This window comes from Podarcis gaigeae, assembly GCF_964106915.1.
Source record: "Podarcis gaigeae genome assembly, chromosome: 14".
Taxonomy (NCBI): Eukaryota; Metazoa; Chordata; class Lepidosauria; order Squamata; family Lacertidae; genus Podarcis; species Podarcis gaigeae.
Window position 1 is genome coordinate 52,753,942 of NC_139690.1, and position 24,927 is coordinate 52,778,868.

Consider the following 24,927-nt stretch of genomic DNA (forward strand, 5'->3'; position numbering starts at 1 on the left):
TTTGCACAAGTCACCTTTCCTTGGGCACCACTCTGCTTGCTGCCACTTTAAAGAGAGCTGGTGGTGGGACTGATTTATTACTTTATTTAATAAATTTATACACTGCTTGATTGGGAAGAAAAAAAACCTTCAATGCAGTTGACAACAAAAGCAGAGAGCAGCTTTCCCCAAACTTAACACAATTGCACGCCTCTTTTGAGAGTTCAGTCTCACCAGCATGCCCTTTCTCTGGCAAAGATAATTTGGGGGTAATTTTGATAGCATCGTTTTATCATTGAATTCTTTTCTGCAACTAAAAACCTATGTTCCAGTTACAGATAGGTAGCCGTGTTGGTCTGCCATAGTCAAAACAAAAAAAATTCCTTCCAGTAGCACCTTAAAGACCAACTAAGTCAGTTCTTGGTATGAGCTTTCGTCTGCATGCACACTTCTTCAGATACACTGAAACAGAAGTTTCCAGACCCTTCTGTATAGTGAGAAGGTGGGGAGGGGTATTACTCTCTGTAATTCAGAAGCTGCTGAATTACAACTTATCACCAAACTTAAAACCATGGAGAAACCTGGCCTGAACAAAGACCTTGGATTCTTATCTCATTATACATGACAAAGCCATTTTTCACCTTTTCACCCCTTGCTTCTTCCTGTAAGACCTATTGCAGTCGTTAAGAGTCGTCAACAGGCTCATCACAGCTATCTGCCAATCACCCATTCCCACCAGCCTTCTGAGTAATACCCCTCCCCACCTTCTCACTATATAGAAGGGTCTGGAAACTTCTGTTTCAGTGTATCTGAAGAAGTGTGCATGCACACGAAAGCTCATACCAAGAACTGACTTAGTTGGTCTTTAAGGTGCTACTGGAAGGAATTTTTTTTGTTTTAAAAACCTATGATGAAATAAGATAAAGGCTTCTGCTGAATACTCTTTGAAACCCTTTTCTGTAGCCCCCCACTTCGGGGAAGTGTGTAAGTGACAAATGAGGATACACACACATACATAAACTCTAAATTCAAGCTTAGGCTGCCCCCTTATGGCAGTCTGTTTCAAGGCCTTTACAGCTGCAGGACAGCTTTTACGAACCCTCCCAGATCCTGCAGGAAGACCTTGGGCTGACCAGGAAACACAGCTAAAATAAATAGGGCCTGGAAGCCCTACTGTGATCCACTATTTCAGAGACTGGATTTACAGTAAGTCTGTGCTAGTTTTAGTGCGTAGCAGCTCACCTTCTGGAAGGAAAGAATAATAGCTCCATCTCCCACACAAGGTATACTGAGGACCTAGAGAGGAAACTCTCAAAGGGTGTGGCAGGAGAGGAAGATTCAAGGACAACCAAAGAAACATTTAAACAGTTCATTGTAGTGTAGTGTAGCTGAATGTTTTATACCTTCCGTGTGCCCCACAAACATATTATTGTTACAGGGATTTCTATAATGATGGGGGGGGGGGTTGCCCCTCCAGCACGCAGTTGTTCACACAATGTCTCCTCAAAGCACCACATAACACACGACACCACACAACTCCCAACGTTGTTCTGCTCAGGGAAAAGATGGCTACCCGGGGGGGGGGGGGGCTTGGGAAACTGGCAAAAGACAGCCGTAATCCCCGAAACCTGGGATCAGCCTCTTGCATAAGAGATAATCGCTGGCATCCTGGCAAATGGGTGCAAAAACAGGCAGTCATCCTGTGGACAGGAGCAAACCATCCAGGAATGGATGAGGTTCTTGGTCAGGACAAAGAGGTGTGATCCACCAGGAACTTGTCAATATTTCTTTTGTCTTGCTTGATGGGTGTGAGGTAGAGGTCGAGGGAAGGATTTCCATTCTGAGAGTGTGGCCCAGAGAAGAAAGTTTGTGAACCACAAACCTAGAGAAAAAGGCAGCTGACAAAATATTGGCATTGCCCCCGCCCCGGCCAGCACCCAGTCTAGTTCCCATTTCCTTAACATAGTCTATGGGGTGGTGGGTTCACCTCAACAGAGGTCTCTCTCAACCCCTTCTCCTTTCGGACAAAGTGCCCATTAGCAAACACTTCCTTAACATGGCCCAGCATTATGGTGCCTTGCAGTTGCGTAGGGAACCGAAAGGGAGCTCCCCAGGGTGGAATTGCCTCTTCGAACAAGCGCATGAACCAGCTGTGTGTGGCCCCATTGAGGGATCACATGGGAGGTGTGTGAACAATTTGTGTTTGGAAAATGCTAACACATGCAAGAAGGAGGACTCTGCTAAGTTCCCAGTCACACGCACGCTGGCATAGCCAAGTCACGGGGAGGGCACATGGTTTGAATGTGGGGGATGCGCAAAACTAGGCGCCTGGCCTTAGCAACCAACTGGAGGAGGGCCAACAAACGGAAGTTCAGTCCAGATACGACAGACAGCCTGGCGGTGGGTGGTTCCTCAATCCTGCGCTGGCGATCTCGAGGTCTGACTGCTGCAATGCAACGTACCCTGGGCTGCCTTGGAAGACTGCTTGCAAAACCCAGCTGGCCCAGAATGCAGTGGTCAGAGTACTGACTGGGACCAGGAGGCCTGAACATCTGACTACAGTTTTGGCCCAGCTGCACTGGCTGCAAATTTGTCTCCAAGCCCATTTCAAAGGGTTGGTTTTGACCTTCTGGCACCTTGCATGGATCGGGACCTCAGTATCTCAAGGGCTGCCTTTTCCTGAATAAACCTGCCCAAACCCTGAGAACAGCACCTGAGATGATTTGTTCAGAGTCTTCTCCCCTGGAGAACAAATATATTAGGACGAATATATATATCCTGCCTTCTTCCCTTCGGCCTAAGCTACCTCGCAGGGTTGTTGGGAGGATAAAATGAAAGGGGTTTGAGAACATAATTAGGAATGCTGCCCCATGGAGGAAGAAAGTGGGGGGGGGGCGTAATCGTAGGAAGAGTGTTATGTACTTATGAGGTTAAAACAAAAACAAAGAAGGCTGGATCTGCTTGGCTATACCTAGATGGCCTGGAAATTAATGTGGAAGACATGTGAAGAGGCTATTCTGCTCTCACTCTTGCCTCAGCAAATACATCGTGAAACAAATGGCGGATGTGCAGCCCCACAGCTCGCCCCTTTAGTGCTTTGGCTCTGGCTCAGAGCCGGCACGCCTGCGCTCCCCATTCAGCGCCGTCTTCTCAGCTGACTTCTTGGCATTCAAAAGGCACGTCCAGCATTAAACTCCCATGCGCTTTCGAGTGCGTCTGATTTCATTCTGAAAAACTGCAGCCATGCTTGCGCTTGGCCAGGCAGACGCATTCCATTAATGCTCCCCTCTTGGAAACGTCTGCTCTGTTTACCCTGGGTCACCAAGCGGGGGGTGGGTGGGGTGGAGAAACAGCTACGGGCCTCAGCGCCACCCTTGGCTCCCTCGCGCATCGCAGGGGTTGGGAGCCATCTCAGCCATGCACATTGCTAGAAAGGCCGCAGGTGGGACCCAGACATCGCTGTAGGACTATGCAGCGGGGGGGGGGGCGGCACAGGGGCAATACAAGCAACTTCCTATCTGAGCAAGGACTTCTTGGTTAACAGCGACTCAACAAGCCACTTGCAACGACTGAAACATAACACGAAAGATAACAAATATTCAGGGGGAGGGATGTACATAGGCATGTTATAAATCCGTTCTGGAGGTCCAGTCGGATCCCGAGGTTTCCGCAACCTGAGGACCGCTTCTGCTCACGCACGCGCAGCACAACCCGGTAAAATACTTCTGGGTTTGCCGTTTTCGCATCCCAAAGTTTACAAGGGGTTACGTCGCTGGAGGTGCTACTGCACACAGTCCCAGCAGTGAGTGAACAAACTGAACCAGAGATTCTCTGCGTGCAAAACATCTCCACTCTCCCTGGGAGGCTCTTCCCTGCAGAAGGAGCTGTGGACTCAGACAAGGGCCTGCTGGGGGCCACAGGAAGCTTCTAAAGAACCATCGGGGAAATTCATCGGAGAGGAGGCTGTCAGTGGCTGCTAGTCGTTATGGCTACATGCTCCCTTTTGGAGCAGAAGCAGCTTGCTGGGAATAGCAGGAGGAGCAGGAGGAGGAGGAGGAGGAGGAGGAGGAGGAAAGGGCTCGTTGGTTCCAGGTTCAGAGGCCCCAGCCTCTTCATGCCTGTTGTCAGGGAGCAACAACAGTCTGCTTGGAGAGAGCTGGGTTTCCTCTGAAGCCATCGATGTGTCACAACCTAGGGCCATATATGAGCAGAGAGGCACGCAACTTTTCGTGTGTGGACTAGTAGCTACCTTGGACTTCTACAGGGCCAAAACAGCCAGGGTTAGGGAAATAGGTACTAAAATAGAAGACACTTTGGTTTTGTAGTTTAACATAGGCATCAAAGTACTTAACGTAACTCGCTCTACGTGGGGCTGCCCTTGAGACTGACCCAGAAACTCCAGCGGGTGCAGAATGCCACAGTGAGACTCCTTACGGGGTCCTCGCTGCGGGATCACATTCACCCGGTGCTATACCAGCTGCACTGGCTCCTGGCGGAGTACAGGATCAGGTTCAAAGTGCTGGTTTTAACCTTCAAAGCCCTATACGGCCTAGGACCCTCGTACCTACAGTACCCCCTCCCCTGGTATGCCCCACAGAGGAACTTACGGTCTGCAAACAAAAACATCTTGGAGGTCCCCGGCCACAGGGAGGTTAGGCTGGCCTTAACCAGAACCAGGGCTTTTTCGGCTGTGGTTCCGATCTGGTGGAACGCTCTGTCCCAAGAGACTAGGGCCCTGCAGGACTTGACATCTTTCCGCAGGGCCTGCAAGACAGAGCTGTTCCACCAGGCCTTTGGTCAGGGCGCAGCCTGATTCCCTCCTCTGGCAATCTTTACAAAACTTTAGTTTATGGTTGTCATCAATTTTGATTTTAATTAATTTTTATAATGTTTTTATAATGTTGCACTGTTTTAGTGTTATTAGCCGCCCTGAGCCCGGCTTCGGCTGGGGAGGGCGGGATATAAATAAAATTTATTATTATTATTATTATTATTATTATTATTATTATTATTATTATTATTACTACTATTAGGAAACAATGACATCTTCTTTTAAAAATGTACTTAACTGTACTGTCTATTCTCTTGCTGGAGGCTGAGTGGCAGAACACTCTAGAGACACCTGTTCACCCTCGCTTTCAACATTTAATATGTCTGTCTGTCCGTCTATCTATCTATCTATCTATCTATCTATCTATCTAATTTATACACTGCCCTTCATCCAAGGATCACAGGGCAGTTCACAGTATTAAAACACACAAAGACATCACATAATAACAAACAGAACAATGATCCCTACACAGTTTAGAAGGTCACTGATTGCTTAATCAGCCAAAGACCCAAGAGAAGAGGAACATTTTCCTCTAGCGCCTAAAGATATCTGAGGAATACGCCAGGCATGCCTCCCTGGGGGGAGCATTGCACAAGCAGGGTGCCACCACAGAAAGGGCCTCATTCCTGTGCTGCCCCCCTCCAGGCCTCTCCTTTCCATTTTTAGGACTCACCTTAATTTTGTATTTTTAAGTTGTGCTAAACTGTTTTGAATATAGTGCAATGCTGTGTTTTAACATTAATGTTGCATTTTAATTGTTGTAACCCACCCTGGGAACTTAGCGTGAAGGATGGGCAACCAACAGCAGCAGCAGCAGCAGCAGCAGCAGCAACAGCCCAGAAGGTTCCTGCCTCCGTGCAAAGGCTTAACTCAAACGACAACCCAATACCCCAGCCCTCATTGTGTCAGACAACCGTCTGCCTTTCAGCTGTGGTTGCTTCGCTTCCACATTAAAGATTCTCCCCGCACAAGAGCCAGGCAGGAACGAAGAACCTCAATACCGCAAAAACTGACACACACAGCTAAGAGGAACACACACAAATAAGTGACTGTGGTTGCCTCCCCCCATGAAGCTACAGAGCAATTGTTTCGGATTTCTTAAATTAAAATCCAGTGCACTCTAAACACCAAAAGCTAAAAGGATCTTTAAAATAATTTACAATTCTTGCATTATGCCATGAAGCAACTAGTGCGTTATCCAAGCATACATTTAATTAAGAACATAAAGTCTTCAAAGCTCTCTTAAACTTGGAAGATATCCCTCCCAGAGGTAGTTTTAACACAGCTGCATTGAGATGAATGTTCCCAGCTGCAGCTGCCCTCTGGCGGTTCAGGAGTAGAAAGGGATCCGCAGAGCTGCGAGGCCCTTTTCAAACACGGTAAAAGTCCCTCAGTTCCACTCCCGTTCTGGGAGCTGAGGGTAATACAGTCAGACCTCGGGTTACAGACTCTTCGGGTTGCGGGGGTTTTTTTGGGTTACGGACCCCCGTAACCCGGAAGTACCAGAATGGGCTACTTCCAGGTTTCGGCGGTCGCGCATGCGCAGAAGGTCCGAATCGCAACCAGCGTGAGCGCAGACACGCCACTGCAGGTTGCGAACGCTGTGGGTTGCAAGCGTACATCCTGCACGGATCACGTTTGCAACCCGAGCGTCCGCTGTACAGGGGTCTTCTGGCCCCTCTCAGGCAGCGTCGAAAGCATTTTGCCACCTGCTGCGCAATATATTTCTGTGATTTTAATAGTCAAAGGACATTCTTTTGATCAGGCTGCCCTAGAAACCACCAATTTTATTCAGAGTTCCCAATGTTCCTCTGGTGCAATGCAGACCCCCAGCCCAGACTCCTCCACTTCCCACTCAGATGCCCAGGGGGCTCCCTCCGGCGCAGTGGGGCCAATCCTGTCTCCTGCAACTCTGCAACTCTGCCTCAAACAGGAGAACTTCCCAGCTGTACTCAAGAGACGCCAGCAAGTGAAACTAGAACCTTCTGCACACGAAAACACATGACCCTCCGCTGAGCAGCTTCCCTAAGTATTCCAGTTTTGACGTTTTCATGGAATCGTAGAATTGCAGAGTTGGGAGGGACCCTGAGGGTCACGCAGTCCGGCCCCTTGCAAGGCAGGAGTGTGCAGCTGCCCCATGCAGGGACTGAACCTGCAATCTTGGCATTATCAGCCCCGTGTTCCCCCAACGGAACTATCCATACTACTGTTTGTATAAGGCAATTGTCAGAGTCTCAGATCAAGAGACCAAATATTCCTCTCCAAGGACAATTTGAACATACGGAAGACATACTCATCGCTGACAGACAGCCATCCAAACTCTGCTTAGAAACCTCCAAGGAAGGAGAGTTTGCCACCTCTCACGGGAGTCAAACAGCTCTTACTGTCAGAAAGCTCTTCCTGATGTTTAGTCAGAATCTCCTTTTCACATCTTATGAGAGGGCATAAGCAGACGTTTGCATTGCAGAACCCTGAAGCCAGCTCACACTCCCCAAATGCTAACATGGCCCTCCCCAAAGAGGGAAAGAGAGCGAGAGCAAGAAGAGTGGGCTGCACAGCGCACAAGAATGGCCATGCTCACACGCTGAACGGCTTTGAGCAGGCTTGTCCCAAAAGGGCTGGTGCCACAGGGCATGTGCAGGACGCCGTCTCCTAAAAGGCCTGACTCTCTGGCCATTTAGACCAGTTCTGCCTGCTCTGACTCCAGGGTCCCAGGTCCTGATCCCTTTTAAGTGGAGCTGCCAGGGATCAAACCTGGGAACTTCTGCGTAGGAAGGCAAGCGCTCGGCCAATGAAATAGGAGTCCCAGCCCTAGTCCACCAGGTCTGCGGCAGGGCTTGGCAGACTACCAAAGGACGGCTGCTGCCCTGCAAGGAAGGCATCCCTGCTGAGAGTCTGAGGGTCCTGCTCCTGCCTCTCTCCACTGGGCCTAGGGTGGAGGTCAGACAGACCTCAAAGGGACCGCTGCTGCCCAGCAGAGAGTCCTGTTTACATTCAATTTAAAAATTCATTTTTTAATTGTGTTTTTTATTTGTTGGGGGTGTTTCTGTTTATAGTTTGATTATGTATTTTGTGTTTTTATCTTGTAATTTTATCTTGTGAACCACCCTGATACCTGTGGGTATAGAGTGGTATATAATTTTTAATAAATGGTAATAAATAATGCCAACACACATTAAAAGTAGAAGCATGAGCCGAGGCAGCATTGATTTCAAGCAGCAAGTATAAGCTGCTCCCAGAAGCCCCTTTGGGTGCTCTAGTTCCACATTCCCACTGTGCTTTCATCCGGGCTCAGCAGCTGATTCCAGCAGCATTGCTCCCCCAGCTTGGCTGATCCGTCCTCCGTTACAAACAGCAAATCTGAAAAGTCAGCATTACAGCCAGACGGCTACAACTCCATTAATAATGCAATAGCTGCCTTGGCTTGAATGACTAGCAAGGTTGGGGGGCAGAGGGACTTCAAGGTTAAAAGCTGCCATGGGCAGACTGCTGCGGGGGGGGGGGGAGGGAGGGAGTCTAATGGGCACGGATTTTGGTGCTTCCCTGGGAGGGACAATCTGAAGGAAGGCACATGCTGAAAATTAGCAGAGTTTGGAGGATGTCTCTAGCCCACCCCTCTCCCTGTTGTGCTAGCTTTCTACTTGCAGTTTTGTGGTTTAAAAAATAAATAATTTGAAAAGTTATTACTAATAGGGTCCCCAGCCTGTATTCTGAAGTAATAGTCTAGGCAACTAAATCTTCCTGCTGCCTATGTAGAAATGGTCGAATGATTTATTAAACAGCAGGTGAGTGACGTGCCTGAAACCATCTTGCTCCCTAATAAGCCAAGGCCCTGACTCAACTATTCAGACTTTTAAAAGGTCAAAATCAAGGCTTTTACCTGGTTCCTGGAAATGAAATGGAGGCAGGTGCAGTTCAACTGATGTGCTGTGCGCTTTGTGGGGCAAGCTCCAGTCAACCATCCAATTTTAGAGTTCCAAATGCTCTTCAAATGAACACTGAATGTCTTCCTACTAGTATAAGCTAAATCTTAACCAATTTACCTACCTACTGTGAGTCTTACCCACTACACTCTGGCTGCTGAAAAGCTCCTCTGACCTCCAGAATTGGTCCAGCTGCCTCCCCACCCCTGTCCCCAGGCAACCTCTGTGTTTTTTGCAGAACTGGAGGGTGAGGTGCTGAGCATGCAGATGGCTTTGAGCTGCAGCCTCTGCACAACTGCAGCCATTTGAGTTGCAAAAAGCACCTCCTAAGAGTTAATTCCACTCGGAGCAAGACCGAACCTTGAGGTCCTCTCCCATGAGTAACATTTCCTCTTGTCCTCCCCAGTGTTAAAGGGAGGCTTTCTCCTCCCTGCACAAACACACCCACCCGCTGCCCTAAAGGAAGAGGTTAGGCAAGATCGCCCGGCTCATGATGTGACCAAATTAGGAAACAAACTCCAAAAGGCTCCAAGATGGACATCAGGCACGGTGGCCTGGACTTAGCCTCTGACCAGCGCTGCTTTGAGGCTGCACGTACAAGTCCAAGCGTCCCAAAGGCAGACACAGAGGCCCTCTCCCAGAGGCTTCACACGTTACATTTCTAGGTGTAGACCAAGGGTGTGCCAAAACACTCGTGCCATGCAAGATAGGTTCGTGGAGGGTGCGGCAAATAGCTTGGAGCTCCTTGCAGAGCATATTGTGGTGAACTTGCTCTGCCTCTGCATGATGTGCATGTGGCGTGGCCCTGATCCTCACGTCTTCCTTGTGGGTTTCCCAGAAGCATGTGGAGGGCCACAGAGGGAAGCAGGATCGTGGACCAGAAGGACTGCTGTCTGGCTATCAAGCCATCAAACAGCCCCAACCTATGCTGCCCATTCCACAAAGTCTGTGGACAAGGTCTGCTAATTTCCTGCCCCCAACGGAAATGGCTCTGCTCTAGGTCTAGCCTGGGTCACCAGACGCTGGACCCCAACTGCCCTGGCCAAAGAGAGGGAAGGTGGGAGTTGTTGTTGTCCAGAGACACCTGGAGGGCCATGGGGACGCCATGCCTCTGCCCAGAGCAGAGCGGTTGCTGGCGACTCTGCAGATGCTCCCACTCTGCTCTGGAAACAATCTCTAGGCCGCAGGTCGGGCCCAACATGCCTGCTGCTCTGCTCAGACAAAGATTGTACAGACTAGCATGGCAGGCCATGAGGAAATGGTGCACCTGTCAACAAGCTGGATCATAGAATAAGAAGCTGTAGCGTTGGAAGGGACCCCAAGAGTCATCTAGTCCAGCCCCCTGCAATGCAGGAATCTCAACCGAAAAGGCACGTTCCAGCCGCTATAGAAGAGACGGAACTAAGCAGCTTTCCCTGCATCCGACAGACTGAGCGCAAGTTCCAGCCAACAGCAATCTGGGGCATTGCAGAAGGTAGTCTCAAAAGCCAGACCCCAACACTTAACCCATTGCCCAGCCAATAAAAAGGCTAGAGAGGTTGGAAAGGGTCAGACTTGAGATGCCCACCTCTTTCCAACACCCCCCCCCCCCTTATCTGGGAATTTGGTTTTATGTAAACCCAAAGCCTCATGATGAACAGAGGCCTTGTGACCAGCGGTGGGGGACCTTTACGTCAAGGGCAGCCTAGATGGGCCATAGGTGGGGCCAAAGCATTACCCTCCCCTCCCACTCACCCGCATCCACCCCCACCCCATTCACAGCCTCTGACTGATTAGCCTGCAACAAAAGAATTTCCGCCCAATTTCTGTTCTAACTTGCCTGGGGGGGGGGGGGTTCAAGCTGGAAAGACAGACATGGCCTCTTATGGATATATTTCCAAGCTGACAGGCATAACGCAGCAGCATCTTCTGACTGAAGGGTATGGCTATATATGGCAGGGGCACAAGGCCAGGAGGGGGGGGGAGAGAACAGGGAGCTGGATTCCCAAACTTGCATCGTCTATTTTTACACCAGTGGTTTGCGAATTCCTGCTTTTGGAAGCTGTGGGTAAACAAAGACCCACAGAAAATTGGGGGGGGGGTGAGGAGAGAGGAAAAAGACAAGAGTCAAGGGAGACATCTGCCTTCTTGCAGAGAAGCCAGTTCCCAAATATGTTTTACTTTATTACTGCACATTTTGGAGAGAGCCCATTTATCAAACATTTCTGGGCTTCCAATGCAACTTGGATTCAAAAGCAGCTCCATTGTGGAAGAATCCAAATAGACTTTTCCCTTGTCCTTTGAAGTGAGTCGGAAGAGGAGAACGGCATGGTGCACCTGCAGAGACTGGACCATATCAGAAGGAAGCAGAATGGGATGCAGGGGGGGGAAGAGGAAAGAGCATCATTAAACGCTCCTTTAAGTGAAGCGTTTGGGCTAGAAAGGAGTGGATTCCAAGGAAGGTGGCACCAGGTAATTGCTCTGAGCAGGTAGCTCAGTTCTTGGAAGGTGGCGATGGGTGAGAGCGCCTGCCTTTCAACTCAAGCCTTCCACTCGCAAAACACTCAGTGAAGGTCTCCCTCTACAAACACTTCCCCTCCCACTCCATGGACTCCTTGGGGCTGATTCAGCACCTCCAATTCCCTGCGGACGGGATTGATCTGGTTCCCCAGCAGCTGACAGGATCCACAAGATGAACCCAAGAGACACATTTCAGAGAGGAAACCCGGTTTTAGGGGACCGCGTTTTGCTCAGGCACAGCAAACAACCACTGCTCACTGCCCGACTCTGCAAGGCAGAGAAGTACCATCACTGCTTATGGGGGTGGCCCTGAAGCAGACAGGGAGAATGTGGCTTGCCTAGGACTACGTCGTGAGCTCATAGCAAAGGTTAGAAGCAAACTTGGGACTTCCTGTAGACCTGGGCGCTACGCTCACCAACTCTGCATGTGTAGGAAACGTTAAGATGCCTTCAGAAGTCGGAGGGGAGCTCCACAGGTCTCCCAGGGGCTTAACAGCGAGGCCTCAACACTGCACAGTCCCTGGTGCCCATCTGCCTCGTCCCACCCTTTCCTCCTCCATACTCTCTGAAACCCGGATCTTGGAAGCAGAACCAGCTCTGCCACCCAAAACAGGAAATGCACCTCATTTGCCAGGGTTATCCTGCCTGCAGAACCCATTTCCTTGGGGCAAGCCTGGGACTTTCCCTGTTTCAGGAAACCCACGGATTTCAACGCAGCGTCTCTCTGGAGAAGCTCAGCACTCCTCTCATGCCATCCTTGGCAAGCCGCGTGCAGAGGGGCACAGGCCTGCACCAGCCCCAGCGGCACAGCTGCCCCCCTCTGCCCGGTCTCCTATCTGCCTTCGTTTCTTCACCCGCCGTGCTGAAAAACACAGAGGCAGCAGCAGCAGCAGCTGAGTTTTCACTGCCCTTTTATGGTAGAAAAATGAAAACTGCCTACACAGCAGCAGCAACAGCAGCAGCAGCAAGAGCAGAGAGACACGGCAGCGGAAACTTGCCATTTGTTGTGGTTTTGGCAAGGAGTCAATGGAGCATGTTCCTCGCTACCCGATTCAGAAGGGCGACCACCGCTTAGGCGTTGAAAGAGGAAGGAAGTCGGAGGGGGCAGAAGAGAGCGGAGGCATCGCACGCTGGACACCCTTGGCTTGCATCTGAAAACGCCTAGTAAGCTACTGGCGGGAGATGAATAAACACCGCAAGCAGCACATGGATTGATGCCTGTTTCCAATGCTGCCGGCGTGATGCCTACAGTCCTGCCCCAAGGCTGTGTCACACTCTCGTGTGACCAAGGGAGAGAATCGAGGGAGTAGCTACCTGCAAAAGGTTTCCATTGAGCTCTATGGAACAAGATGAATGGGCTGCCGTAAGGGACGCAGAAAAGGGGGAGAGAAGAGCCTGCCCCTGCTGGATGGGCTCAGTGTCCCTCCCGGCCAAGCAGATGCCTCAATGGGAAAACCCACAAGGAGGACCAGAGTGCAAGAGAACTCTCCCCTCCTGGCGTTCAGAAGCATTACAGCCTCCGACTTCACCCCGTTTGTTAGGTTGGGGGCAGCATCAGCACACGCAGACACACATGCAGACACACAACCCAAATGGCTGCCTACATGCCCATGCAAGAAGGGAAAACAAGGCAGGGCACCCAGGGACCCTGATGCACTGCAGGAAGAACTTGCCCTCTTCCCCCCCGAGAATGGGTCTGCGGACAAAGAGACTCTCATGGGGGTCCCTGCTAGGTGCCACTGAAGATAAGTCCACCGGCTTATCAGAACAACTTTCCCCCTCCCAACCTCAGGATGTTCACTTTCCTCCGAAAAGCCAGAGATAGGGCAAATGTCATGGGCCAGGCCTGCATGCGAAGCTGCACAGAGCCATGAAGGAAGAAATGAAGGCCATGTCAAGGGTCTACCAGACTCATCACCGCCCAGAGGATGGCCAGAATGCAAGCGGCAGCCAAGCCCCTTGATCCACACACAGCTCTTATTGGAAACCAGCTGGCGACAGAGCATGTCCATTCTTGCCCCATCAGCAAAGCTTTCGGGGAAGAGGGCAAGCCGGGCTGCGGGGAGGTGCTCAAAAATGTGTCGCCAGAAAACAAGAGGGGAAGCGGAGAGCAAGAATGGGCAGATGCCTCTAAGGCCACGGGAGGAAGAGGGGAATTGCAAAACGGGTATTGAGCAATGGCCCCTGTGCTCAGAACTGGGAGGGGATGATCTGGCCAAGGAAGACTGCTGAGTAATGCTTGTAATGTACGAAAAACTGTGGGAAAATGGACTATTATTTTTAACAAATTAAGAGAAAATAAGACAAGCAGATAAAAAAAAAGAATGACAACGGTAACCATGGAAGGGCGGAGGGAAGTCAAGGATTCATAGAATCCTAAATGAGGAGGTGAATGATGTGCTTGAATTTAAATGTTATGTAAAAATTAATAAAAATATACTTTTTAAAAAGACTGCCCTGTTTGAGACTCCACTGCTGCCTTCACCAACCTCCCGCTGTTCTGGAATACAGCTCCCATCAACGCCAACTCGTGGGAACTGCAGGACAAAACCTCTGAAGGGTAGCAGAGGCTGTCACACTGGCTGGCCTGCCCTTATTAGAAGAAAAAGAGAGAAATATCCACACTTGAGGACATCTCCAAAGTGGTGTTTTGCTTTGCCCTTTGCTCCATGCCAGTTATCTGCTGCATTATGTAGGTGTCTATCTCAGGGAGCTGGGCAGCAGCCCCAGGTCAGGGGCAGAGAGGGCGATTTGCCCAGAGATGGCCCCAGGCTCAGTTCCCTGGCATCTTCCCAGCTACAAGGAACATGGGCAGGAGGATCTTGCCGAAAGGCCCGCCGGAGACCCCGAGGGAGACGGACCCCCAGCCCGACTCAGCAAGAGGCAGCTTCATGCGCTCATGCTTCCGGGCAGCAAGCGAAGGTCACACTGTCCTGCCAAGCTTTTCCCTTTGTGAGCCGTTAATCTGAGAGTTCTGGCTGCGAGTTGCTCCTCCCGGGCTCTCTGCGTGTTTCAGTAACATTATCATTTACAGAGGCAATTCAGACATTTACAGCTGGGAGGGCAGCTGCTTTCTGCTTTCAGTGCTGGTCAGGCGCTGGAGTCAAGCCTAGGTCAGCAATAAAATAAAAAGCACCCAGTGCCAGTGACGTTAACCCTTTATTCAAAGAAACAAAACAGTGCAGGCCTAGTGATCATAGCAACCAATGCAAGGACTGACGCCCCCCCCCCCTCCCACTGTTCCCTAAGACTTCTCCCCCAGCAGCCTAAGGCTCTGTCTCTTGTCTCTCATTGCTTCTCCCTTTTCATACCTGTTCTGGGAGACTGGGAGAGGGAGGGAGCAGGTAGTAGCAGTAGGAAGATCTCCCTGGCTTCTTCAGCAGCCTGCCTCATCTCTGCCTCAGCCCCTCTGCTTCGGTCTTTGATTCTGGACTTCTCTCTGCCCCAGCCTCTCCCAGCTCACTAAGCCCTGCGCCTCTTCAGCTTCCGACACCTCCTTCTCCCAGTCTGCTCCCTCTGCTCCCTCTTCTCCCTCTGGCCACTCAACATCATCATTTCATTTATTGAATTTATATACAGTGGTACCTCTGATTACGAACTTAATTCATTCCAGAGGTCCGTTCTTAAGCTGAAACCGTTCTTATCTTGAGGCACGCTTTCGCTAATGGGGCCTCTGGCGTGCAATTTCCATTCGCATCCTGGGGCAAAGTTTGCAACCAGGAGCTGCTACTTCCGGGTTAAAAGAGTCCATACCCAAAGCGTTCGTAACAGGAGGTACCACTGTACCGCCCTGTACCTATAGGTCTCAGGGCGGTTCACAGTAAAAATCACAACATCAGAAATAAAAATAATCCAATACACACACACAACCCAAAAAGAGCCACCTTTTGAAGGGTATAGGATGTTGATCGGTTAAGCAAAGGCCTGGTGGAACATCTTCACCCTGAGCCTAAAGGTGTATAATGAAGGTGCCAGGCAAACTTCCCTGGGGAGAGCATTCCACAGACAGGGAGCCGCTGCAGAGAAGGCCCCGTTCATCCCCCACACCCCCCCCCCAGGCTCTGAGCTTTCTTCCCTTAGAGGTTATCTTGGGGGTTCCCCAGCTGGTGCCTCCCCTCACGCTTCTGCATCCAACCAGTCCATGACAGGTAACATAGAAACCTCTCAAGCAAATCAATCATGGATGATACCGGCCATCTTTTCTTTTATTGAAATGGAGAACTGGGGGGCTGCTGGGCACCCCAACTCCCATCATCCCCAACAAGTGTCCAGCCTGCCTCTATTCTAAGCAAGGAGCACATTCAGACTCCCTTCCTGGCAGGACACAACTGCAGCATCACAAGCATCAGAAAGCAGAGGGAGCAGAGGAGGCACAAACATGGCTCTCGTCCTTTGTTGCTCCGAATGGACGGGAAGGGCCCGAAAGAACTGGTTCAAATGGCAATGACGGGGTTTTGAGAAACTTTAGGAAGAGCTTTCCGATGGCATGAGCTAATCAGCCTTGGAAGGCGTGCCTAAGAAGCAGGGGGTGGAAGAACCTTTCCTCCAGAGGTTTCTCAACAGAAGCTGGGTGGTCACCCGCCGAGGTGCCTAGCGCAGCCAATTTCTTGCAATGACAAGGGATTGGGCTAGAGGTCCCTTCCAACACTCGCATCCTGAGAAGACGTGCAGCTTAGAGGCTGGCATGATGACACTGTGGAGGAGCAGAGAAGCGTTTCTCCATCTCTTCGGAAGCATCTACCACCCACCTAGGTGATTGTATGTAGAATGTCTATTCCCCCCGCCCATTTTTTATTTTGGTTTATATAGAGGGAATGCAAGGAGGCAGGATTGAGAGTGGGAGAGAGATTGTGCAGGTAGGTGGAAATAGCATCAAGATTTCAGAGATGAAAACAGGGAAAGTATTAATCTCTGAGGATCTCTGTTCTGGTTAAGGGGCAAGAGGAAAGGAGAGCTCATTGCGCTCGGCTGCCAAAAAGGGAGCTGGCAGAAGCAGGCAGCCAAGCCTCTCACCCTTCTGACCTGCCTCTGTTCCCCCTGCACCCAAAGGGATGCTGTGCACTCCTTCAAGGATGGGTTGTTACCATGGCAACAGGATCTTTCACCTCTCGCTGGAATCGCTGCAGCGTCCTGTGCTGAGACTGCAAAGGAGAGCAGACAGCTGCCTCTGCCCATAATATACAAGGGGATAGACAATCCTGGCAAAGAAACCGCCACCGTCAGCAAGTTACGCCACCTGCTTAAGAAACAAGCAGGCGTGTGCGTGCCCTGTGTCCAAGCCAATCATCTGGGGCAGCAAATGGCGGGGGGGGGGCGGTAGCCAAGCTGCTTAACCGCCAGCATCCATAGGGGGCGAGAAACAAGAGGTTAAACGGCTTCTAAATTTACCAGGGGGTTGGAAGAGGGTTGCAGCTGTCAAGCAAGGAAGTGGGTGGGGGGGAGGAAAACAGTATCTAGAAATTCCCTTGAAAGCCAAGTTCTGACTTCAGCTTTGAAGTGTGGACAACCAGAAGGCGGTCTTTCTTTTTTGCAAATACGTAAGGCACGAAGGCAACTGACTTAAGAGAGGAAGAACATAGGTCAAGCCCTGCTGGATCAGGTCCATGGCCCTTCTAGTCTAGTATTTTGCAAAGCAGGAGCCAAGCAGGAGCCCTTCCTGCACTTTCCAGCAAGTGGTGCTCAAAAGTAAAACTGCCTTCTCCCATGGAGGAAGAAAAGCCATTGTGGCTAGTAGCCATCGATAGCGGTCTCCTCTTCCATGAATTTGACTCTTTTAAAGCCATCCAAGTTGGTGGCCATCCCTGTCTCCTGTGGGAGAGAGTTCCACAGTTTAACAATGTGCTGCATGAAGAAGTCCTTCCTTTTGTCTGTCCTGACTCTTCCAACATTCTGCTTCCCAGGACGTCCACAAGTTCCAGCATTAGCAGAGAGAGAGAAAAACTTTTCTCTATCCCCTTTCTCCACACCAGGCATCGTTTTATAATGCCAACTCTTCGCTAATCTAAGAATTCCCAGATGTTGGAGCCTTCCTGTTTTCCTGAAACAGGCATTTAAGCCTACAGGCCTGTGATTTCCAGGATCCTCTCTTGATCCCATTTCAAAAAATTGGTGTTGCATCGTCCACTTTCCAGTCCTCAGGCTTATCAAAACCTCTGAGAAGGTTCTATTTAACTACCGTGGCTGATAGTGTTGCAGGATCCCACCCCCCAATCATTCAGTTTGTACAAACCTGACACACACACACACTCACTCACACACACACACACTACATACACTACGCTTCTGTTATAAATTCATAGAAAATTAACCATACATCGGATCTGCGCCGTTCCACTTTTATTTCACTACATGAAGGAAGGACTACAAAATGGGGAAGGTTTGATACAGGGCAGCCATAATCCCTTGACCATACCAGCACATTCACAGGAGCCCTGCCCAGTTGCTATGCCAACCCTGATGGTCCTAGACAGAAGACAATCAAGATCACAAAGAACTTGCATATGGGAGTGGATTCAGCACAGACTGGAACAAAGGACAATGATCAGCTCTTCCCTCAGGGGGCAGGAAACTGCAAACTCCCCTTTGTCACTTGGAAAGTACTCATGGGGAGGGGGGAAAGGAGGAACCAGCCAGGTGACAAGACACTCAGGTTACCTCCACAACTCCTCCCTCAACCCCTCCTTTTTGTGATGTAGTCTTAGAGGTGTAGTTTGGAGGATTAGTAACTAATAAAAGTTGGGGTCTTCTTTTGTTCTAGACTTCCATTTTGCTTCATCTTGTTGCGGGTGGGAGTCCTGTCGCAACAGTTTCCAATAAAGGCCAAGCCTACAGGCTGCTGTTTTGCTCCAAATTGTCCTGGTTGGTGTCTTTGTTTTTGCCCAAGGGAGCCCTCCATTAACAACAGGACTTGGTGGAATTTGATTTGAACACGTCGCAAATCAAAACGCCGCAAGCCACTGGTGCCAGACGGAGCCACTCCTGCCTGGAAAGGTCTGACATGGCTGCAACCACTGGTACAATTGCAACTCCTGCCCACGGCCACAGCATTTTTGCCTTTTGTGGGGCTGGCAACCACCAGCTCTGCTGAGCAGCCAGGCTCCTCCCTCCTGGCAATAGCCATTCGCAGCATCAAGCAGCAGGGGAGGAGAGGAGACCAACCACATTTTGGTGCCACGTCGCCTTGAACTTTACCACTCCACCTGGTCATTAGAACTTGTACTCTATTTTCCTTCTCCCTCCCAATCTGTTTTCCTTTTGTGACATGCCTAATGGCAGGGATTGTCTCTCCTCTCTCTCTTTTCGGGACTTGTAAACTGCTGCAGGATTCTTCTTCGACAGAAGAGAGGGACAAAATTAAACAAGCAAGCATCTACTGCCCAAGGAGCAGGGAGGGGGAGTTCCAATATTCAGCTACCAGCCATTACATCCGTTATTACTGATGCAATACGGTAAATGCATTTGAAGAATGCAAGCCGGCAGGAGGCAATTCTTTTGGAGTCTAAAGACGTCCACGTACAGCACGAGACATTAAGTAGCATGTGTATGACTGTTGGTGTTTGATGAATGAAGCTTTTAACCACCACTCCCCCCACCCACTCCAGCGACCAACAGGATTATAATGAAAGGCCCGGCTGAATATCTAGGGGTCCATTCAGACATCACAACATGAGCCCCAGGTAGACAACCCAGGATGTAACCGCAACACTGCTTTTGCCGCTTGCTAAGAGGGGAGTGAGTGGCAGACAGCCTCTGGCTCCACCTTCCTCCAGGAAGTCCCCTGCAAAGGCAGCTTCTTCTGCAAAGACTTGCTTGCCATGCTCTGCTGCATCAGGGCTTTTCAGCTGCCCACTACCTCCCCCCCCCCACTGCATGTCCTCTTGTCATGGGTCAGGCTACACAGCGGCCACGTGGGTTTTCTGGAGAATTCTGAATGGGATTTCTTCCCCCTACTTAATTTTCAGATGCCCTAAATATCAACTGGTAGAAGGCAATGCTTCCTCCCGCTCTGCCAGGGCAGGAGGATATTGGAAACATTTACTTCCCGGTTTAATCCGAGTTTGCTATGTCCAAACTGTGCCCAAAATCATGTTTCAATCCTCGCTCATTTCAGTAACAAACCGCGGTTACAAATTCTGTAACACAATGCATTTTTTAGAAACTGAATTTTCCACACCAAATAAGAAAGTAATTGCAATTGTTCACAGCCATTTCCTCACCTTTTTGGCCAAAGGAATTAAAGAACACAGACACTATGCGAGAGACAGGTAAGGCAAAGAAAAAGATGGTCACCACAACGAATCTCTAGCAAGGCCGCCAAGCCCACTCTGCGCATGAAACTCCACATTGCTGAAAATGCAGTTCCTCACGTGGCAACAGGTATGCCCAAGATCATGAGCCTTGGGGCATTCCAGGAACTGAGAGACCTCAGCAGACACCCATACATTTAGGAGTTCAACGGGTGATCTCTTGCACACTGCGCTCTCTCCAGGGCTGCAAGGGGAACTCCTTGGATGAAGGCTTGCAGCAGTAATGCCTGAATGTGACAGGCAACTAAACAAAAGGCTCTGAAGGTCTCCAGCTCAGCAGAGCCCCATGGATTCTGTCTCGCTTTTAGGAAGAGAGACTTACATAGGATTAACTCTGGCCTTGCACAGACCAATGGCACCACCTAGTGGTTCTCACCCTCCAATATTCCAATTCTCATATTTTCTCAGTTTCAAGCAAATTTCTGTTGCTGTTCATTGAGATGGGCTCCTCCTATGCCAGTGGCTGCAGCTATCAGTCATGTCCGCACACGCAGACCCACATTGTCCAGTATGCTGCCTGCTCGGCACTCTGTGCCTCTGCAGAGAAGCAGAATTCAGCCAGAAAACAGGAGCAGCACCAGGCTGGCTCAAAATCTAGCCTCGTGGGAATAGGCCAGGGTGCACTGCGTAGCACACAGACTGCACCCACCAGTTAAGAGCACCTGAAGGGTTATTTCTCCAAAATAGACAGAAGACACTGCACACGAAGCTGCCCCTTGGGTTATTGTGACTTCTGCCACGCCAAGAAACCCCAATCCCTCTTCCAAGTTTGCTTCCTCAGGCAGCTGTTGCCACCTCAAAAGCTCAGCTTGGCACGCACCCTTCTTGGCCAAGACCCCTCGCAAGAGACCTTGCGGCCTGAAACAAGGGCCCTGCAAGGAACTCCATCCCAAGCTCTCCTTCCCACTCAATACACTGCTGAACCAGGCAGCAGAGGACAGAGCCTTGTTTCTTCAAATACCGTCTGCCTTGCTGCACCGCCAGCCAATCGCAAAATTAGAAATCCACCTCTTACCTTCCGGCATCGAGGGTTGGGGCAGCTGAACCGCTTCACATCCTTGTCCAGCAGAGCTGGGAAGCTGCAGAAGGGACACCTGTGGGCCAAGGAAGAGTGGAGTTGAGGGTTTTGTACTAACTTCTCACTTAAAGGTCTGCTGCCAGTCTCCCTCACTCTCCTGATCTTCTGTTTCCTTTCCTGCAGAACTTCGAAGGAGAGTAGACCACACACACCTTTTACCGCAAGGCAGACATGGGATCAACCTGGTTTTCCACAGGGCTGCAGCAGGGAGCCAGGACTGTGTGTGCATGTGATCCTAAGCTAGCATCTGCTGCTGGTGAGTAATGTGTGAATTGGCCAAAGGTGGCTGGGAACCTCAGAATGCCCCACGAGGCTCAGACCAAAGGAGCTAGACTCACCTGACTAACTCATCCGCACAGGCAGCAGCCACCTCCTCCTCTGCTTTCCGCTCGTAGTATTTACACAGGATGTTTTCGGGAAGGACTTTCTCCAGTTCACTGGTTGGAAATGAGCACGTACAACTCCCTTCCATGCAGCTGAGCTCCGACTAGACACCGGAGAAAGGCAGAGAAAGGCTAAGATTACAGAAAGTTCAGCGCTGTTTAATTGTCAGTCGTTTATACAGCACCATTCCAACATGCAGAGCTGTTTTGCAACATTTAGCATATAGAACGGGGACAGGCGGTTATTTTGCAATCATTTTCTTATGGGAGGCTGCACATGCATCACAGTGGAACTTTCTGCTAAGCTACAACATAATGTTTTCATCCTCCAAGCGTCATCATCGGCTGGAGGATGTCACCCAGCCAGGACTGTCCAACTCACACCAACACAAGACCCTTGACCAAAAAAAGTAGCAGCAGTTGAAACAGCTCGCAATGAACGATGACGTGTGGACAGAGCTGAAAACCAGGAGTGGGGTGAGACAAGAGTAAACCGGCAGTGGATGACGTGAAGGAAGACAAAGTCAGAAGGCCTGAAAATCTCAACCGTTTCATGGAACCAGGCAATCTCTTTCCTTACCTTGCCAGAGCCAAAGACTGCTTCCTGAGCATACTTGATTAGGCACTCCTTGCAAAACAAATGTCCATCGGCGCACTGAGTCAGCTCCTCAAACGCAAAGTCCCCGTAGCAACAGCAACACACGATCATCTGGCCATTCTGCAAGTCAATTCCTCAAGGTTAATTGCCACTTCCAAGCCATCAATGATGGCATCCTGCACGCGAAGGCCACTTTTCCATAATATGATCCTGCATGGAAAACCCTGCAGGCCAGGCAAATGGCTTGGGTCTTGATGCGGAGAAGGGAGGGAAGCCACGCAAGCGGGGGCCCACCTCCTGGCTGCACTGCTCACTCGCCCCCTGCATGGAAGTGCATCACAGAAAAGCACTTTGCGCTTGGTGGGATGAGAAACATACCAATGGCTTCAAACCAATAGCTCAGGCACTATTTCGCACCACAGATGCTTCTAGGAGAAAGCCACACACTGGCTTTATACATGAGGTATGAAATTTGATCGGATCAAGGAGCTCTGTGCAGCAAAACAACCTCACAGCTGATTGACGTAAGAATAGTTTGCTGGGTCAGACCAGTGGCTTATACAGTCCAGTATCCTGTTCTCACAGTGTAAAACTCAAGCAGTCAGGTTCAGCAAATTTCCTCCACTGAAAATCAAATTGTAGCACATAGCACTGTCGTTACACAGAAAGCCGACTGACGTGTATTCCAGATGCCAAACATCAGTTTCACACAGGCATCTGTACCACCTGAGGGCCCCACACTCTTAAGACAGCCTTCCTCAACCTGGCACCTTCCATGTGGCACCTTCCACACTACAGTTTCCATGTGATCTAGAAGATCTGGAGAGCATCTCACTGGGCAAAGCCCCTCTAAGGCACATCTGTTTGCGTGAGCGGCTTCTATTAGCATGCGCCCAACTCAGCTGCCTTGATCAGTGGGAGTGGCACTTCAACAGGGGCCACGTAATCCCCATTCTGCCTTTGTAAGAAGTCAGTCACTTAAGAGGGGCAGTGCCTACACTTTGGAACTCCCTGCCTATTGAGATCAAGCAGGCCCCTTCCCCACACTCCTTTGGGCGCCTAATAAAAACATTCCTCTTTAGACAAGCCTACTTAGAAAATTGAAGCACTTTTATTCTGTTTTAGTGTTTTAACTTTTGTTTGTTTTAAAATAGAGTTGCATTTTTTTCTTCATCTTACTGTTTTGTATTTGCAAACTGCTTTGAGATTATTGCTTTTTTTGGGGGGGGGGGGGTTGCAATCAAGCCGTGAATAAATTCTATGAAATAAAATAAATAAATAGGACTAAAATTAACAGTACAAATTTGGCATGGCATTTCCCTCTGTGTCTCTGTGTGTTAACGGAGCTACTTACTTTTTGATACTGCTCCTCGTTTACCTGCAGGGCGAGCAGAAAATCTGCATGCTGGCAAGATAAAAAGGAAACACACTCAGGGCTATGAACACAGAACCTGAAGAATGGATGAGCCGCTCACCATTTTCTAAATGGGACGACTACCACTACTGAACCTTCTCACTGGGACATCCCTGATAAAGTCTCAGAGGACTCTCAGGGCTACTCTCCGTTTTCAAGCAATGTGATGAAACTATTACGGATGGCTCCGTGTCAGACACAGCCAAGGTAATTCCCAGGTGTATCCTCATGAGCATTTAAAGAGGGTTGTCCACACCTTGTGGCTTTTGTGTTAGGTGACTCTCCTGGCACCCCCAGAGCACATTCAGCAAGCTTGCTTGCTAGATGAAGCATGGGGCCACCACAACACTTTCTTTGTTAGATTTACAAAGCTGTCCACCAATAAACTCCTCCTGCACAGCACACAACAAAATATTTAAGAAGCAACCCAATAATTTTAAAAAAGAAAGACAAGAAGATTCTTTGCATACAGGCAGCATAAAATAGTTTTGTAGCTTGGATTCCAAAAAGCTAGAATGAACAGGAAGGTGTTCCCCTGGCACTGGAAAGCTCCTAAAGAAGCCCATCTGGGGAGGAGATTCCTTAGCTGAGGTGCCACTACCAAAAAGGCCCTCTCTCCATGGCAGCCACCCACCCAACTTGGTAGGGGCACCTGGAACAGGGCCTCTGAAGAGGATCTTAAGGTTCAGGGAGGCATATGCAAAAGGTGGAGATATTTCAGAAAGCCCAAGCTATTAAAGTAGGTTAAATCCACCACTTTAAAAAATTGGGCCCAGGTCCAGTTGGAAGCCCAACCAGGGCGTAACTCAAAAGCCCAGTCCAGTAAACTTGCAGCTGTTTCAAACCTACTACAGTGTCCGGGTTAGTTTTAAAGGCAGCCCTACATACAACACATTGCAGCAGTCTAAGTGGGAAATTGCCAGAGCATGGTTAACTGTGGCTGTACTATTTCCATACAAGTAAGGCTGCAGCAGATGTTATTAACAGAAACTAGCTAACAGGACCAGTGGTCAGGGATGATGGGAATTGTAGTCCCAAATCATCTGGAGAACTGAGTTTGGGGGTGCCTGCTTTAAATTACAGAAGCTATATAGCTTCGAATGAAAATGTTGGACCTGAAAGTGCTTACCATACTTCAAACCTAATCCCTCACGGGGAGAGCAGCCCTCTCCAGGACAGACTGAATACCATTCACCCATGTGGATGAACAGCCCACCCACAGCACCTCTGTCTTGTCTGGACTGAGCCCCATCCAGGCCATCACCATGCCCAAAGCCCCAGGCTAAATATTCGTGGTTGGTGCCCAAGAAGGAAGAACTCGTCTTCGCATTGTTTCTCAAACCTGGGTCCCCAGCTTTTGTCAGACTACAACTCCCATCATCCCTAGCTAGCAGGACCAGTGGTCAGGGTTGACGGGAGTTGTAGTCTAACGACAGCTGGGGGTCCAGATTTGAGAAACACTGTTTGGTGTCTTGGCTGCCAAAAGAGTCCCTTGCACGGGACACTCTGCTCACCTCTGCCATTTCCTTGATCTTCTGCTCGTAGAACTCCTGCTCCAGCTGCACGGCTGGCAGGAGAGCGCATGGGTCGTAGCTCCTGTAGTGCCTCCTCTTGTTCTCCAAGAAGAACATGCGCTTCTCTATTTTCATGTCGCCTGAAGTGCCATTGGAAAAGCAGAACAAAGCAACAAATGGCCCTTAGTGAGGAGGAAACAGGAGACCAAGGGGCCCACCCACGAAAACAGGGCCCTCTGTAATGTAGCATCCCCTTATAAACCAACCCTCATCGGTTTCTTATCTCATCCCCCTTCTTATCTCATGGCCTGACAACATAGGGTTGCAACATGCTGCTGACATTGCCAGAATTCACAGTTGCCCAGGAATCTGCCTCTTCCAACAACTGTGGCCCAGCTCCAT

General features: G+C 49.9%; 1 protein-coding gene across 1 annotated transcript in view; it reads right to left on the reverse strand.

The window, feature by feature from the left end:
* The window catches only part of RNF216 (ring finger protein 216), an 82,656-nt gene that overhangs the window by 35,467 nt on the left and 22,262 nt on the right, over nt 1-24,927 (reverse strand). Inside the window, exons 9-13 of the mRNA XM_083711402.1 lie at nt 24,526-24,665; nt 22,952-23,002; nt 21,580-21,717; nt 20,955-21,103; nt 20,554-20,632 (exon numbers count right to left, since the gene is read on the reverse strand). Of these exons, the coding sequence (XP_083567528.1) occupies nt 20,554-20,632; nt 20,955-21,103; nt 21,580-21,717; nt 22,952-23,002; nt 24,526-24,665 (557 nt within the window). The remainder of the gene's footprint in view (nt 1-20,553; nt 20,633-20,954; nt 21,104-21,579; nt 21,718-22,951; nt 23,003-24,525; nt 24,666-24,927) is intronic.